The sequence below is a fragment of the Phacochoerus africanus genome, chromosome 8 (assembly GCF_016906955.1).
Source record: "Phacochoerus africanus isolate WHEZ1 chromosome 8, ROS_Pafr_v1, whole genome shotgun sequence".
In the NCBI taxonomy this organism is placed as follows: domain Eukaryota; kingdom Metazoa; phylum Chordata; class Mammalia; order Artiodactyla; family Suidae; genus Phacochoerus; species Phacochoerus africanus.
In genome coordinates this window covers 30,864,098-30,877,502 of record NC_062551.1, presented here as the reverse complement: position 1 = coordinate 30,877,502, position 13,405 = coordinate 30,864,098, and the positions used below count along the sequence as shown (strand labels likewise).

The 13,405-nt window shown below is 57.1% G+C and overlaps 2 protein-coding genes across 3 annotated transcripts; one reads left to right on the top strand and one right to left on the bottom strand.

Moving 5' to 3' along the window:
- Positions 1-2,253: 2,253 nt before the first annotated feature.
- Positions 2,254-6,824, bottom strand: IRX3 (iroquois homeobox 3). Of its 2 annotated transcripts, none has more exons than XM_047792123.1 (4): positions 4,709-6,822; positions 3,422-4,541; positions 3,171-3,237; positions 2,254-2,663 (listed from the first exon to the last, which is right to left on the bottom strand). In XM_047792123.1, exons 1-4 carry the CDS (start codon positions 4,973-4,975, stop codon positions 2,609-2,611), a joined length of 1,509 nt encoding a protein of 502 aa, XP_047648079.1. In that variant the 5' UTR covers positions 4,976-6,822; the 3' UTR covers positions 2,254-2,608. The 2 variants fall into 2 exon arrangements, with proteins under 2 accessions (XP_047648079.1, XP_047648078.1); XM_047792122.1 differs by having other exon boundaries at positions 2,596-2,814; positions 4,709-6,824.
- LOC125133181 (translation initiation factor IF-2-like) lies at positions 6,310-11,468 on the top strand. Its single transcript, XM_047791313.1, has 4 exons — positions 6,310-6,416; positions 7,301-7,398; positions 8,088-8,588; positions 9,050-11,468. Exons 1-4 carry the CDS (start codon positions 6,310-6,312, stop codon positions 9,469-9,471), a joined length of 1,128 nt encoding a protein of 375 aa, XP_047647269.1. The 3' UTR covers positions 9,472-11,468.
- Positions 11,469-13,405: the final 1,937 nt, after the last annotated feature.

Sequence of the window (13,405 nt, the reverse complement as noted above, 5' to 3'; positions counted from 1 at the left end):
TTGAGGCTCCTTGAAAGGGCTGTGTGTTCTAAGGGAAAGAGGATACACACCCATGGGGGCCTCTCCCAGGCGAACCTCAACTCTCCTCCAGCATCACTCATCCCGCCCTTGCAGTGGGGCAGGGATTTGTCTCCTTCAAGGACCATTATCGCCAGAATCGGATGGCCTGAAAAACTGACCAAACCCTAGGATTTTCCCTGGAGAGATACCAAGGACAGGCGATCAAAGGCTTCCTGGCCTCTGTCCCCACCCTCTCCCCTGCTGGACTCCTGCCTGGAGAGTGTCCTTTCTCCCTGGTCCAGCTGGGTCCCGAGATACCCAAACACAGACACTTGGCTTTTATGGGTGATGGGAAGGGGCTGGGGCAGAATGTTGTGCAGAGTTTGAGTAGTGGGGTCTGAGACACTGGAATTATGTTAAGGCTAGAGCTACTCACCCCTCCTACCCCATGCTAGCCCTGGACAGGCTTTGTCTTTGTCTCAGCCTCACAATGACCCTGCCAGGGAAGAGTCATGATTCCCATTTTACAGAGAAGGAAATAGGGTGCAGAGAAGCTAACTGGCTGCCTAGAGCTTCCCAGGAGGTAGAGAGGGTAATTCGGTCTGAGCTCTGATGAAGGTGATGGAGCTCGTCAGATACTAGCTGAGGGGCTCTGAGGCTGTCGACCGTGTAAAGATACTCGTGTTAATCAGAGGCCTCTGCCCGGCTCCTGAAGCTTGGCCTCCAAGGCCCAAGGCCCAGGCAGCTGAAACAGACTCCACGTCAGGGCTCTGTACCCAAAGCCAGGGCTGAGCCACAGTCTGCACCTGCTACCAGGGAAGGGGCCAAAACTGAACCCTGAAACGTCTCTGGCCTCTGGGGAAGGGGCTGGAGGAGCAAGCCTCATCTTTGCAGGGTCTGTGCTGGTTGTCTGCTTCTGCTTCACCAGCCCTCAGTGGGCCCCACAGGCTGCGGAAGGACATGCCAGCCCACAGACCCTTCGTCCCACCTGCCCCAGCCTCAGTGGGAGTCACCTTGGGGGAGTGGGTGCTGTGCCTGCATGGACCAGTCCTTGCCAGACCCCCTCCACTTCCACCCAATCTTCAAGGTGTGTAATGTCATGCCTTGTTTTGTGACTTCCTGCATGCCTGCTCTCCTCAAACTCCCCAAGGACCCAAGAGATTGTCACATGCCCCACCAGGCAGCACCAGACATCTGGCTGCCCTATGAATGAATTTACTAACTCACCGTGGGGAGGGAGATGCAGAAGTGATACCCCCACTTTGGACTCAAAGGTGCCACTCTTCCAACATCCCTACAACTTCTCCAAGGCAAAGGTGGGCAAGGCTGGCCAACCACAAGAGGAAAAAGAAGGCGTGGAGAGCATGAGAAGTCAGGCCTGGCTGGAGAGGCCTCAAAGGCAGGCGCCAATCGGCCCTTTTGTCCTGTAGAGGGAGCTCCAGTCCCAAATTTCCTGGTTCCCTCCCTTGGCCTGCCCACCCTAGTCCAGCCAGGAGCCGGAATCCAGGCCGGAGGGGTGGGTGCAGCAGCCCGAACCCCCAGCAGTGCCAGGAACTCAGACAGTTACCCTTTAAGGGCACCTACAGAAAACCCACTGGGTTTTCAACCCACTGGGGGTGTCAGGACACACAGATGCTACCTGGACCTAAATGTCCCAAGTGGCAATACTGTCCAGGCGAAGTCACCAAGAGGCAAGGGTGTGTACCTGTAGGTTTCCCGCTCCTCCATATCCTCCCAAATCACTTCCATCCTCCATCCCTGCATCTATAGGAAGCAGTCTGGGGGTGCCATGTGGTTGGACAGGGGCCTAAGCAGAGCATGCCCAGCCCTTTACAGAAGACTGAGAAAGTCTTATTGTGCCTCAATTGTGTGTGTGTGGGGGGGGCATCCAGCTCCTTCTCTGAGTCTTTCTGCTCTGTGATCCCAAGACCCATCGGTTGCTCCAGTGGACTGGAGCATCGGGCCCAGTTTCCCAGCTCCTTGTAGGCAATCTTGACCCATTTCCCACCTGTCCCCTTTGCCCTTTCTCTCACGCACCCTGGGGTACTTCTCCAGCTGCCTTTTCTCCAGTGTCATCTCATAGTTGGGCCACTGCTGCCTCTCCTCTACCTCTGCTCTCCTCTGACCACGGGGTCCACTCTCGCCTGACCCTCTTTTCCACGGCTTCCAGAGACTCTTCGAACATGCTGGCGGGGGGAGCAAAACAAAAGACAAAAGACACCAAACAGATCCAGCCCCGACAGACAGGCAGGATATAGTCAAAGTGGTAACAGCTCATTTATTTAGCCAAAAATAGATACTTTCTTGTACAATTTGGATCACACATATGTACACTTTTTTCTGTATATACAAAAAATGTCAGACACGCCTATTCTCACGGAAACTCCACCCCCCTCCCCAAATCAACGGAACAAACCTCACAAACTCAGCTACTGTTGGGTACAGAAGCCACTGGGGGAGGGCTGCGGGGGACTTGTTTTCTTTTCTTTCTTTTTCTGTTGAGTTTTCTTTTTAGGTATTCATACACGACATGCTTACAAGTCGTAACTATACAGAGCGATTTTTTTTACAATTATTACAACAATTTAAATTTTTTTTAAAAAAAGAATTAAGATGAGGAGAGAGCCGATAAGACCAGAGCAGCGTCCAGGTGGTTCTGAGGCCTGCAAGAGAGAGGCAGTGGTAGCACAGGAAGCGAGTTGGGGCGCTGAAGCTGCCTAGGACCGAGAGACCCAACCCAGGGCTGAGGCCGGGGCAGGGAGGCGTCTGAAGGCGAAATGAGGTCCAGCTGTAGGTGTTGGTCTCCCGGTTTCACTAAAAGATGGGCGGGAGGCGTCAGGACGCTTGGTCCCGGGAGGAGAAGAAAGTGGGCTGCACGGGAGCCACCGCCTGCTCCAGATCCATGGGCCTGGCCTGCTGGACGGGCCGGGCTCGGGGTTCCAAAGCGAGGTACCCGTTGCCGAGCCCGGGTGCCTGATTGGGACTGTGGAGACATCTCTGGGCCCGCAGGGCCGACGGTGGGTTGTATTTCATTCCCTTTTAAAAGCTCGTCCTAGCTGCTCCCCACCAACCCCTCCCGGGCAAAAGCCCGAGTTTCCTCTGCACTCTCCCCCCCCGCCCCCGCCCCGCCTGCTGGTCCCAACACCCCTCCCCAGAACGGGGTCTCTTACCGCCTGGGCACGGGTTGGAAAGCTGTCTTGAGTAACTTTTTCTCCACTTCCAAGGCACTACAGCGATCTAAGGGAAGCGGGGAAGAAAAAGGAGGGCTTTTAGAGCGCTCCATTCCGCCGCCCAGGCCCGCGGGGAGGCAGACGCGGAGTGGTCGGCGCCTTGCGCCCCCAGGGACCTGCGCGACTCCACCAGCCCTGACGCGACCTCCAGACTCGCCCCCCTCCCTCCGCATCCTGCGCTCAGCAGTCACCTGTTCCGCCCTCGGGCTCCGCCGGCCGAGCGAAGGCGGCGGCTGCGGCAGCCGGGTGGCCCGCGGCTCCGGGAAGTCCCAGCAGGTGTGGAGGGGCCGAGCCGAGTAGGGAGAGCGGGTGCGGGCGTGGGCCGGGCGGCGGGCCGGGGAACGGCCTGTTGGTCCAAGCGGGGAACTTGCCCAGCGGCGCTGAGACGAGTCTGTGAGCTGCGGCTGCGGCGGCGGCGGGAGAGAGCTGCAGGGCTGGGGGCGCGACGGCTGCCCCGGGGGGAGAACCCCCCGCGCCTGGAGGCGAGCGGCGCGGATTGTCCGGGCTTGTGGCCGTCTCGGCCAGGGACCAGATCTTGGGTTTCTGCAAGGCCGAGGCGGGCGCTGGTGCAGCAGCGCAGGGGTCCAGGCCCGCTGAGGGCGAAGGCGGAGATGGCAGAGCCGCGGCCACCGGCGGTGGCACTGGGGCCAGACTCAGGACGGGCAGTGGACGCTCCTCCAAGCCCTCGGAACTGTCATCTGAGTCGCTATTCTTGGAGTCTGAAATGGATTCCAGGCCGAGGTCGCCGTCCCTGTGCGCTGCCCCAGTCAGGGCCAGCTCAGGCCCTGCGGCCGTACCGTCTAAGTTCTCCAAATCGATCTCCTCGTCTTCATCGTCGTCCACCAGGCCCTCACCCCCAGTGTCCTCCTCCTCCCCCCCGAGCTCCTCCTCCTCCAGCTCCAGTTCGCGTTTGCTGTCTTCTTCATCTTCCTCTTCGTCCTCCTCCTCGCGCTCGCTCCCGTAAGCGTTGCCCTCCTCGTCGGTGCGGCTGCGGGGCGCCCATGTCATCTTGTTCTCCTTCTTGAGGCGCCGGCGCGCGTTGGCGAACCAGGTGGACACCTGGGTGAGGGTCATCTTGGTGATGATGGCCAGCATGATCTTCTCGCCCTTGGTGGGGTAGGGGTTCTTGCGGTGCTCGTTCAGCCAGGCCTTGAGCGTGCTAGTGCTCTCCCGGGTCGCGTTCTTGGGACGGGACGGGTCCCCGAACTGGTACTGGCCGTATGGGTAGAAGGCGGGGTGCGGGTGCGGAAACCCGGCGGCCGCAGCCGGATGCTGCACCCCCGGACTGTCCTTCAGCTCATACTGCGTGCCCTGTACGCACAGGAGAAGGAAGGGACACGCGCCAAGGCAGCGCGAATGAGCGCTGGCCGTCGCCGCCTCCACCCTCCCGGCCCAGGCCCCGCTAATCTACTCTCGCGGGCTCACCTCCTTCAGCGCCCCAGCTCCAACCCCCTAGCCGCGGCTCCCCGGGCACTTACCAGCTGCGGGAAGATGGGCAGCTCCGCCGCGTAGGGCAGGAAGGCGCCGTAGCCTTGGGCAGCGGCGGCTGCCGCGGCCGCCGCGGCGTAGGGCGCCCCGTACACGGACGAGAGCACGTTGGACAGGGACCCCGAGGCGGCCAGCTCTGAGGTTCCGGCTCCCGGGACGCCCCGGGCCCCGGCGCTCCCGCCGCCGGCGGCGGCCCCGGGGCGCTCGGGCGGGTAGATCGGGCGGATGTACTGGTATCCGAGCTGGGGGAAGGACATGGTGGCCCGCGGGGCACGGACGGAGAGGGGGCCAGGCCCCCCGGGCCGCCCAGCTCAGCGCCGCCCGCGGGCTCCGGCGCTCATCAGGGGCTGAGCCGGGCTGGGGCCGCGCTGCCTCCCGCGCTGCGCTGCACTCCGCGTTCGCCTATTGATCTGCTCGGCGGCGGCGGCGGCGGCGGCGGCGGCGGCGGCGAGGAGCCAGGTCAGGTCCGAACAGATTGGCGGAGATTCCCCGGGCTCCGGGCTCTGATTGACATTTCTACGGGCCCGCAAGCCCCTCCTCTCTGCGCCGCGCTCCCTCCTCTCGGCAGCCGGAGCAGCCTCTGCCCGCGCCACGCTCCTCACTGCCCTCCTCTCCCTGAGCAGTGTCGCTCCGAGCTTCCTTCGCCCTCCTCTAGTTTTCACTCCCCCTCCTCGCCCTTCCTCTCCCCTCCCCTCCCTCTCAGCGCTCCTCTTTCCCCCAGGACCGCTTCCGCTCCTTCGGGCTCTTTCACGCTCCTGGACACTACAAAACTCTTCCTTCTCCTTCTCTTTCCTATTCTTACTATTCCCTTTTCTCCCCTTTCTCTTCTCTTCACTCCATTTCTTCTTTTGAAAATCTATTTCTCTATACTCATACTACACGCCCCGCACCCCTATCCCTTGCCTCTGCGCCCTGAGCTAAGGCAGCCTAAAGTTGCGGACACTTTGGGCGCCTGCCGTGCGGGGTGTGCGTGTCTGTATCTGTGTCCGTGTGTCCGTCTCCGCCCTTCCCCCCTCCCTCGCCCTTCCCCAAATCTCGGGTCTGACGTTGCGCCCTCTTATTCGACTTTTCCTTGCGTCTCCTTCGCGAGTCTCCAATCGCTTGGGCGGCCTGCAGGCTAGGCCGCCCACCCCCGCGGATACTGCGCGCAGGGCGGGGCCGGGCGGGGCGGGAAGGGACTCTCGGAGTCCCTTCCCGCCCCCTCTGGCCTGCGGCGGGAGGGGGAGCGAGAGGCGCGGGGACGGGGTTAGAACAGGGTCAGCTCGCCCCTCCAGCTTCCCGCCTCTCGGTACCTTTCCGTCGGCTCCAGCGCGCGGGGCCTGGGTCGGGTCCAGACCAGGTCTCAGGCAGGCGCTGAGGTTTTACTCTGCCCGGGCCCCCTTTCCAGCTCGCACCTCTTGACTCCGGGATACTCTCAGAGGCGGAGGGTGGGAGCTTACCGAGTGCACGGGCGGGGTGCGTTCTAGTCCAGTCTTCAAGGACCATCTCACTGCCCAGGGAGGCGAAGCAGCCCCCTACTCCAGAGGACCAAACCTTGAAATTAACCACGTTAACGCCGCACGGCTGTCAGGGTGCGAATCTCTCATTAGAAATGGCGGATTCCCGGCGCGGGTGTGGGCGCCGCAGGGTGGACTCCCCGGGGATCTGGGGAGCGACGTCAGGACAGTGGAGCCTACGGGCGCCCAAAGCTGGGGTGGGGTGGGGTGGGGGCGGAGCAGGGAGCTGGGTGGCTGAGGCCCCAGGAACTTTTGGAGAGCGCTTGGAGAACTTTGTATATTGGAATTTTCGGTCCGTAGAGATTCTTCGTTTCGACACTACCCCTTCTCCTGCTCCCCGGCCTCCAGACCAACCTGTTTTCTTGCGGCGAGGATCCTCCCACCCGCTTGGGTGGGGATGGGAGGCAAGCCTTGTAGTTTTACAGTGGGATATTCCCTACATCAAACCTGAAATCCCCGTATCTGGGCGCCCACCTTCACGGCTTGGGGAGTGCGGGATTGAAATTCTCGGTATTGCCGCGGCTCCGGGCTAAACGCTTTAGGCCGCCACGGCGACCGACGACGCAGAGGCCAGGCCTGCAGCGGGAACGCTCCGGGAACAACACCGGGGCGTAGACAGCCTAGGAGTTGCCAGCCCGGGCTAAGAGGCGGAAACTGGCCCGCTGCGCGCTGATTGATAGAGGAATCGAAGACGAATTCCACCAGAGTGGAGGGCTTGGAAAGCCTTGTTCCTGACTTATCTCCGGTCTCAGCAGCTCTGGGGAGCCGCGTTCCGGAATGAACTCCCACTGGCACCCAGTTTTGACCCCCACCCCACCCCTGCCTCTCTCCACCATTCTTCCCGCGAGCCCATGACTCCAGGAGGTTTGAGAGTCGGAGAAAATTGGGGAGAACACAAGTTTGGGGGCAGCTAGGATTGGGGTTCGATTGGGGAAACTAAGCGGTGGCCTTCTCGAATTGGGTCAAGCTGTTTCTCTTATTCCCTCCCCACCTGCTTCTTCCTGGTGCTGGACGTTGGCCTTAGTTGGAGTCTCACCAGAAGGGCAGATATCAGGGGAAAGCTCTGGGTTTGAAATATTTCCCCAGGTGTCTGATTTCGTTTGCAGTTAAACCTTTCAGTGAAAAAGCATACAGAATCATGGGCTCACCTTCTCGAGAAAAATCTCAGGATTACAAAGTTGAAGGTAACGTTATTTCCTGGAGCGTTTCCTAGATGTCAGTCCCAGAGCCTCGACGGCCCTGAAATACTAGAGTTTGCACTAAGTGCGGCACCTGACCGGGGTGGGGCTAAGGAGACTCAGGGGTGGGGAAACTGAGGCTGCACTGGGCCACTATTTAAGTCAGCTTTTCCAGAAGTGAAAGAGAGAACAATGAACCCTGCAGAGGCTTCTTCCATCTGCATTAACCAGCTATCGACCTGGCTTCGCTGGACTGCGGGAAGGCGGAAAAGAGGCCAGGAAAGGGGCGAGGCTGTTCTCAGTGAACTAGCCACTCCAGGCCTGGGGCCCGTGACCCAGAAAGTGAGCTTCCAACCCAGATGTCGACCCAAGAACCTCGATTAATCAGATACCTCCAGGCGTCCTACATCGTGAGCAGAAGCGGCCTCTCCACTGTCCTAGTCTCCAGCTGATATCAGCCCTGCCCTGGCCTGGGCAATCCGCGGCCCAAGTCGGAACTCAGAATCCTAGGCAGCCAAGCCCCGACGTGGCGCTCGCTCCCCTCCTCCATCGGGCCAATGAAGCCCGGCTCCCGTCTGAGCTCTGGGATCCGAGGACAGCCAAGGCTTTTACAGGGATTTGTAATTCAAAAGATGGGGTCAAAGTGACACACTTAGGGAGGAAAGGCAGGTGCATGGGAAGTTGATTTGGGAAAGGCTTGTGCGCAAAAAACGCGCCTCGTGCAAACCTTTCTCCACCATCTCGCTCTCTTCCAATATTCTCAGAGCACAAAGCACTTCGAAGCCTTGATGCAGACTCTCTGAACGCGGCCCAGAGCGTGGGGAATGCGCGAGGGTGTTCAGACCACTCGCTTAGCTCACACAGCAGCGCTCCCCGGTCTCGCACCTGGAGCCTCGGCCTGACGTATGTCCTGGGCTGGTGGCCAGCTAGGCTCCGGGGCTGCGCCGCGCTCCGTACAGGAGCCAAGAGCCAGCAGGCCCCCTTCCTATACCCTCCTGGCCCAGCCCCAAGGTGCCCGCGCGTGCCCGTCTTTGGGGCCGCCTCTGTAGCCCTGTCTCTCCGCCGAGGCCCATCTTCTGTCCTTCCCTTCCAGGCCCGAGTCCCCCGGCTCCAGTGCAGACCCGCGATCCCTCCGCTTCCTGCAGACGCCGCGGCGCACGCTCCCACCGCTCCCTCCCCCCGCGCTCGGGTTACAGGTTAATGAAATGCTCGTTTTCCTCAGTCATTTGTTTTGTTTTCCTGCAAAGTTCTGATAAGTAGCTAACCAACGAAGCTTGTAATTACAATCTTACAGAAACCGGGCCGATCTGTATATAAATCTCACCATCCAATTACAAGATGTAATAATTTTGCACTCAAGCTGGTAATGAGGTCTAATACTCGTGCATGCGATAATCCCCTCTGGATGCTGGCTTGATCAGATGTTGGCTTTGTAATTAGACGGGCAGAAAATCATTATTTCATGTTCAAATAGAAAATGAGGTTGGTGGGAAGTTAATTTCTCTCCGCTCTGTGAAGCGTAGACAAGAATTTAATGATTTAATTACAGTTGTAAGCCCTTTCCATGAGACTTAAATTGAGCTGAGAATATTTTTTTCTTTCTCTCTCTCTCTCTCCCTCTCTCCCTTCTGCGTTCTCTCTCTCTCTCCGCTATTAGCAGCCGCGTGGACGCCCGAGTGCGTGGCCTGGTGTCCGCACCGGGAGGGATATGTATTTGGCGAGGAATGCAGACCTCAGTACCCAGGAAGCGCGGGCCGGTGGCCTCCAGAGCCGCCCCCGGAACAGGCTGCCGCTCCCCACCAGCTGCTGGGGCCTCGGAGCCCCTCCCTGCGTGCAGAGAAGCGACGGGAAAACTTTGGGAGAAACTTTGCCAACTTTACTCTCGGTGAGGGAGAGGCCCCTGGAATGGCCAGGCCAGAGGCTGGCCGCGACGGGCGGGGTGGGCCCCCAGCCAGGCCCGGGCACCCGCAGCGGGCCGGGCCGCCCGAGGAGGGGCGCAAGGCCGGCCGGCAGACCCCTGGCTTCCACTCCTCCCCTGCGCCTCCCACAACTGGCCCGCGTCCCTGGGTCTCCAAGTAGCCATTGAGCGAAGCGCTCAGAAGGGCCTGGATGGGGAAACCTGGCCCTCGGTGCGAGGGATGGTATTTTTTTTTACCTCTCCGGGATCATCCTTTTCCACCTGACCCGAGCTGTTTCACTCCCTCCCTGTCTTTTGCTTTTCTCTATCCGTCTGTGTTCCCATTTTCTACTGTATTTGATTTCTGGGTCCCTGATTTTTCTTCTCTTCCTTCCGTTCCCTCTTTCGCTGTTTTCTTTTTTCCTCTGGACCACTTTACAGCTCACTTTTCTCAGTTTTGCTCCCTCCCTCTTTCCTTATTTTATGTCTCTTTTTTTCCCCTCTCCCTGACTCTCCGTGTTGCTCTTCCTCGCCCTCGTTTCTCATTCTTTCTTTCCTCCCTCTCTTTCATCCTAATTTATTATCCACGACGATTTCTTGGTCAGTCTCTCAGGTTCTCCTCTCCGCGCTTATTTCCTCTGCTTGCTCTTCCTCTCCAGGTTCTGTCCCCTCCCCCTAGTGGATCTGCCTTCCCGGAGGCGCCCCCTCCTCATCCATCTTGGGAGATGAATATGTCCCTTTATTGGATGCTGAGGCCAGAGCCGGGCGATGGGGCTCGGCCAGCCTAGCGCATTTTCTTCATGCATATTGACAAGATGGTAATGAGCACGTTTGCATTGTTGCATGGAGATGCTGCGTTTCCTGCCGAAGTTGCAGTTCGGAACCGGCGAGGGTGGCCCGGGCTCAAGAGTGCCCGAAGTGGGCAGCCGGCTTGGTGGCCGCAGCTGGCTCTCAGCGGGGTTCATGGCGCTCGGGGCTTGGGGAAGGAAGTGACTTCGCAGAGCGACGGTCCCGCCGCCGCCTCCTTGGGCTTCTTCACAAAGGCCGGCTGCTCTCCTCTCATTAAAGCCTCGTTAGGGGAACCCCCGCCTGGCTCGCGACAGTTCCTTTGGCGCCCCCAGCCCACGGGCCTCGGAGCCCCCTGCCCTGGTGTATCGAGGCCTGTGATAGAGCGCCACCAGGAAATTAGCGCCTGACAACGTCGTCTAATGGCAATAAATTGTTTGCGATTCCGAGAGTCTCGGGATCAAACAGCCCCATTGTGTAGGGTGCCCCGCTCACTCCTCGTTAATCTTGGAGCCAGCAGTGGCTGTGCTTGGTGGGGGAAAGTTGCGGGCAGGCCCCTGGGCTGTGTCCCGAGTCCGATTCTGCCTGGGCTTAGCGGACCTTAGAGGACCCAGTCCTTCTAGGCCCTCCGGGGAAGATCTGCAAAGCTCAGGACCCAGGAGCCAGGCACACCTCAGGAGAGGTGAGAGGTGAGGGTTTCTGAAAGTCAGGAGCTCTGCAGGAGCAAACTCTTGAGTTGGGTTGGGAGCGAATGGACATACTCCTTGCTGGGAAACCAGAAGTGCAAGGGCCTGGAACCCTCCTTCTAGACACAGTGAGTAGGGAACCTCTGGCCGTTAAATATTTGCATAAATCCCCATCTTCTCTCCCCCCCCCCGCCCCTTTCTCTTCCAACTTCATACTGGGAAAGTTGAGAGCTCTTGGTTTAAAAGTAAAAATGTCAAGACCTGGACTTGCCTGGAATTGTGTAAAGAGTCCCCAGAACTTCAAAACCTCTGGTACCCCCTCTACTATTATTTGCTTAAAGCTTCTCCTTAGATTGACTTATTTAAAATAACTAGATCCATGTTTTTGGACAGAAAACTTAATACTACCTCTGTAAATTAAAGTGCTATTTCTCACCATAAAAGGACATTTTAAAAGATAAACACAGCTAATACCAACCAAGAAATGCTAATATGTTTTATCCATGTAGCTTGCTTGGAAACGACTTCTAGAGGTCTGATTGTGTGTGCACGCGCATGCGTGTGTATTAGCAAGTGTTGGGAGTGTCAAATACTGTATCTTTCTAGAAGAAATGAGAAAATTGAAAAAGGAATGTTTCTCACTATTCAATAATGTTAATTCATTCTCTTTCCACACCATCTAAAATTATTCGAGGACCTTAACAGCTGCGTCAGAATAAAAAATAACATGTTGAGTTCTTACTGTTTTACCAAAAAAATTGTGGTAATGTGGCATGTACGGACAGTATCACATTTAATTCTCACAATAGACCTATAAGGGAGAGACTAGCTTAAGGTAGGGAGAGACTAGCTTAAGGTGGCCATGTATGGTTGTGCAGGCTGCTCACTGAACAAGAGTACCCACTCACTGAGCAAGCAGACCTAGATGAGGAATTACAAAAGTCTGATGTTCAGTCATTCTGTGCTCATCAAACTGTGTTCCTCGGCTCAGGGCAGCAGTGGAGAAAAAGCAGATTTCTCTAATTTGCATGAAATTGGAGTATGACCTAGCCCTTATCTTAGTGAAGGGGAAACTGCAGCTTAGAGAGCTTGGCAAAGTCTGGAACTCCATCTGATATTCCTCCCTCTGGGAGGAAGAACAGGGTCTTTGGGGGGATTTGTGGAGGTGACATTGGGTGTTTGGGAGGGGGATACTGGAAGACTGGTCCCTGGTTTGACTGGAGGAAAAGGGCAATGAGACTGCTGGGCTTTTCCTTTCCCTTAATCTTCACATGTCATGCAAATATTTGGAGAGGACTTGGGTGCAAATACAGCCAGCCAAAGGCCCATTACCCCTGCAAGAGACCAGGCTGGAGCTTGGGGAGAAGGTTTCTGGTTTGCTAGACTGAACTGCGGATGTTGGACCTGTTCCTTGCCTTTTTTCTTTCAGTTTACCTGCATGAGTTCACAGACCAGCGTTCTGCTTTGTTGCCATCCACGCTGTTAGGAAATTTCAGATTCTTCAAGGCCAACAGGAATTGCCTTGCACCAGAGGTTGCAAATCAGCGGTTACTTCTGGTCATAGGCATTGTGGGGGGAGTCAGTTTGGTCCCCATAGAATTTTTTCTTTTTCTTTCTTCTTTTTTGTTTTTTTTTTTTTTTGTTTTTTGTTTTTTTGGTCTTTCTAGGCCTGCACCCTTGGCATATGGAAGTTCCCAGGCTAGGGGTCTAATCAGAGCTGTTGTTACCAGCCTACGCCAGAGCCACAGCAACCCCAGATCTGAGCCTCATCTGCGACCTACACCCCAGTTCATGGCAACGCTGGATCCTTAACCCACTGAGAAAGGCCAGGGATCGAACCTGCCACCTCATGGTTCCTAATCAGATTCGTTTCCGCTGTGTCACAATGGGGACTCCCCCATAGAATTTTTTCAAATTGAACTGCCTGCCAACACTTGCTAATTAGATGATTTTCTTTAAAAATCTAGATCTCAGAGTTTGTTTGAAAAACCAGAGGACTGAGAGATAGGAAACTCCTTTATGAGCACAATCACCTCGAGATGAGCAGCGACCCACTTATCTGTACACATCCCCGTTTGCTCCGATCCAGACCTGGCCACTTCTTTCCATTACCCACAGTCAGCTGAGTGGCAGCGCTGCTTTTGCATCCTCAGGCGTGAGGATGGGACACCCTTGCAGGAGATGCCAATCCTCCAATGGGAAGAAAATGGCACAGAATGTGACCTGGGCAGGTGCTGTAAATGCCTCTTCTTTCCCTTTTCTCTCTACCCCTCTTCCTGGTGCTGGCCTTGCCAGCTAACCAGGTTGAGGGCAGGTTTTCAGGAGTCCGGAGGAGAGAGTCCAGGAGCCCCAGCCGGGCCAATTCTAAAGCTTCTGGGAAGACTAGAAAGGCTGGTCCCTGAATAGCCACTGGTAGGAAGCCCCCCGGGGACCCCCTTGCTCCCCCCTCCTCATGTCAGCCCTTTCTTGATTCCCATGCACCATCTTAAAAACGTCAAACCACAAAGTCGGCTTCCATCCTGCTTTTCTCTCTCTCTCCTTTTCTCTTTGCAACAGCTCTTCATCATGTGCCTTCCATGTGCTAGGAGCTGTGCAAAGTGCTGGGAGGGATGAGCTGGCCAGCCTAGGGCCCTGTTCTCGTGGT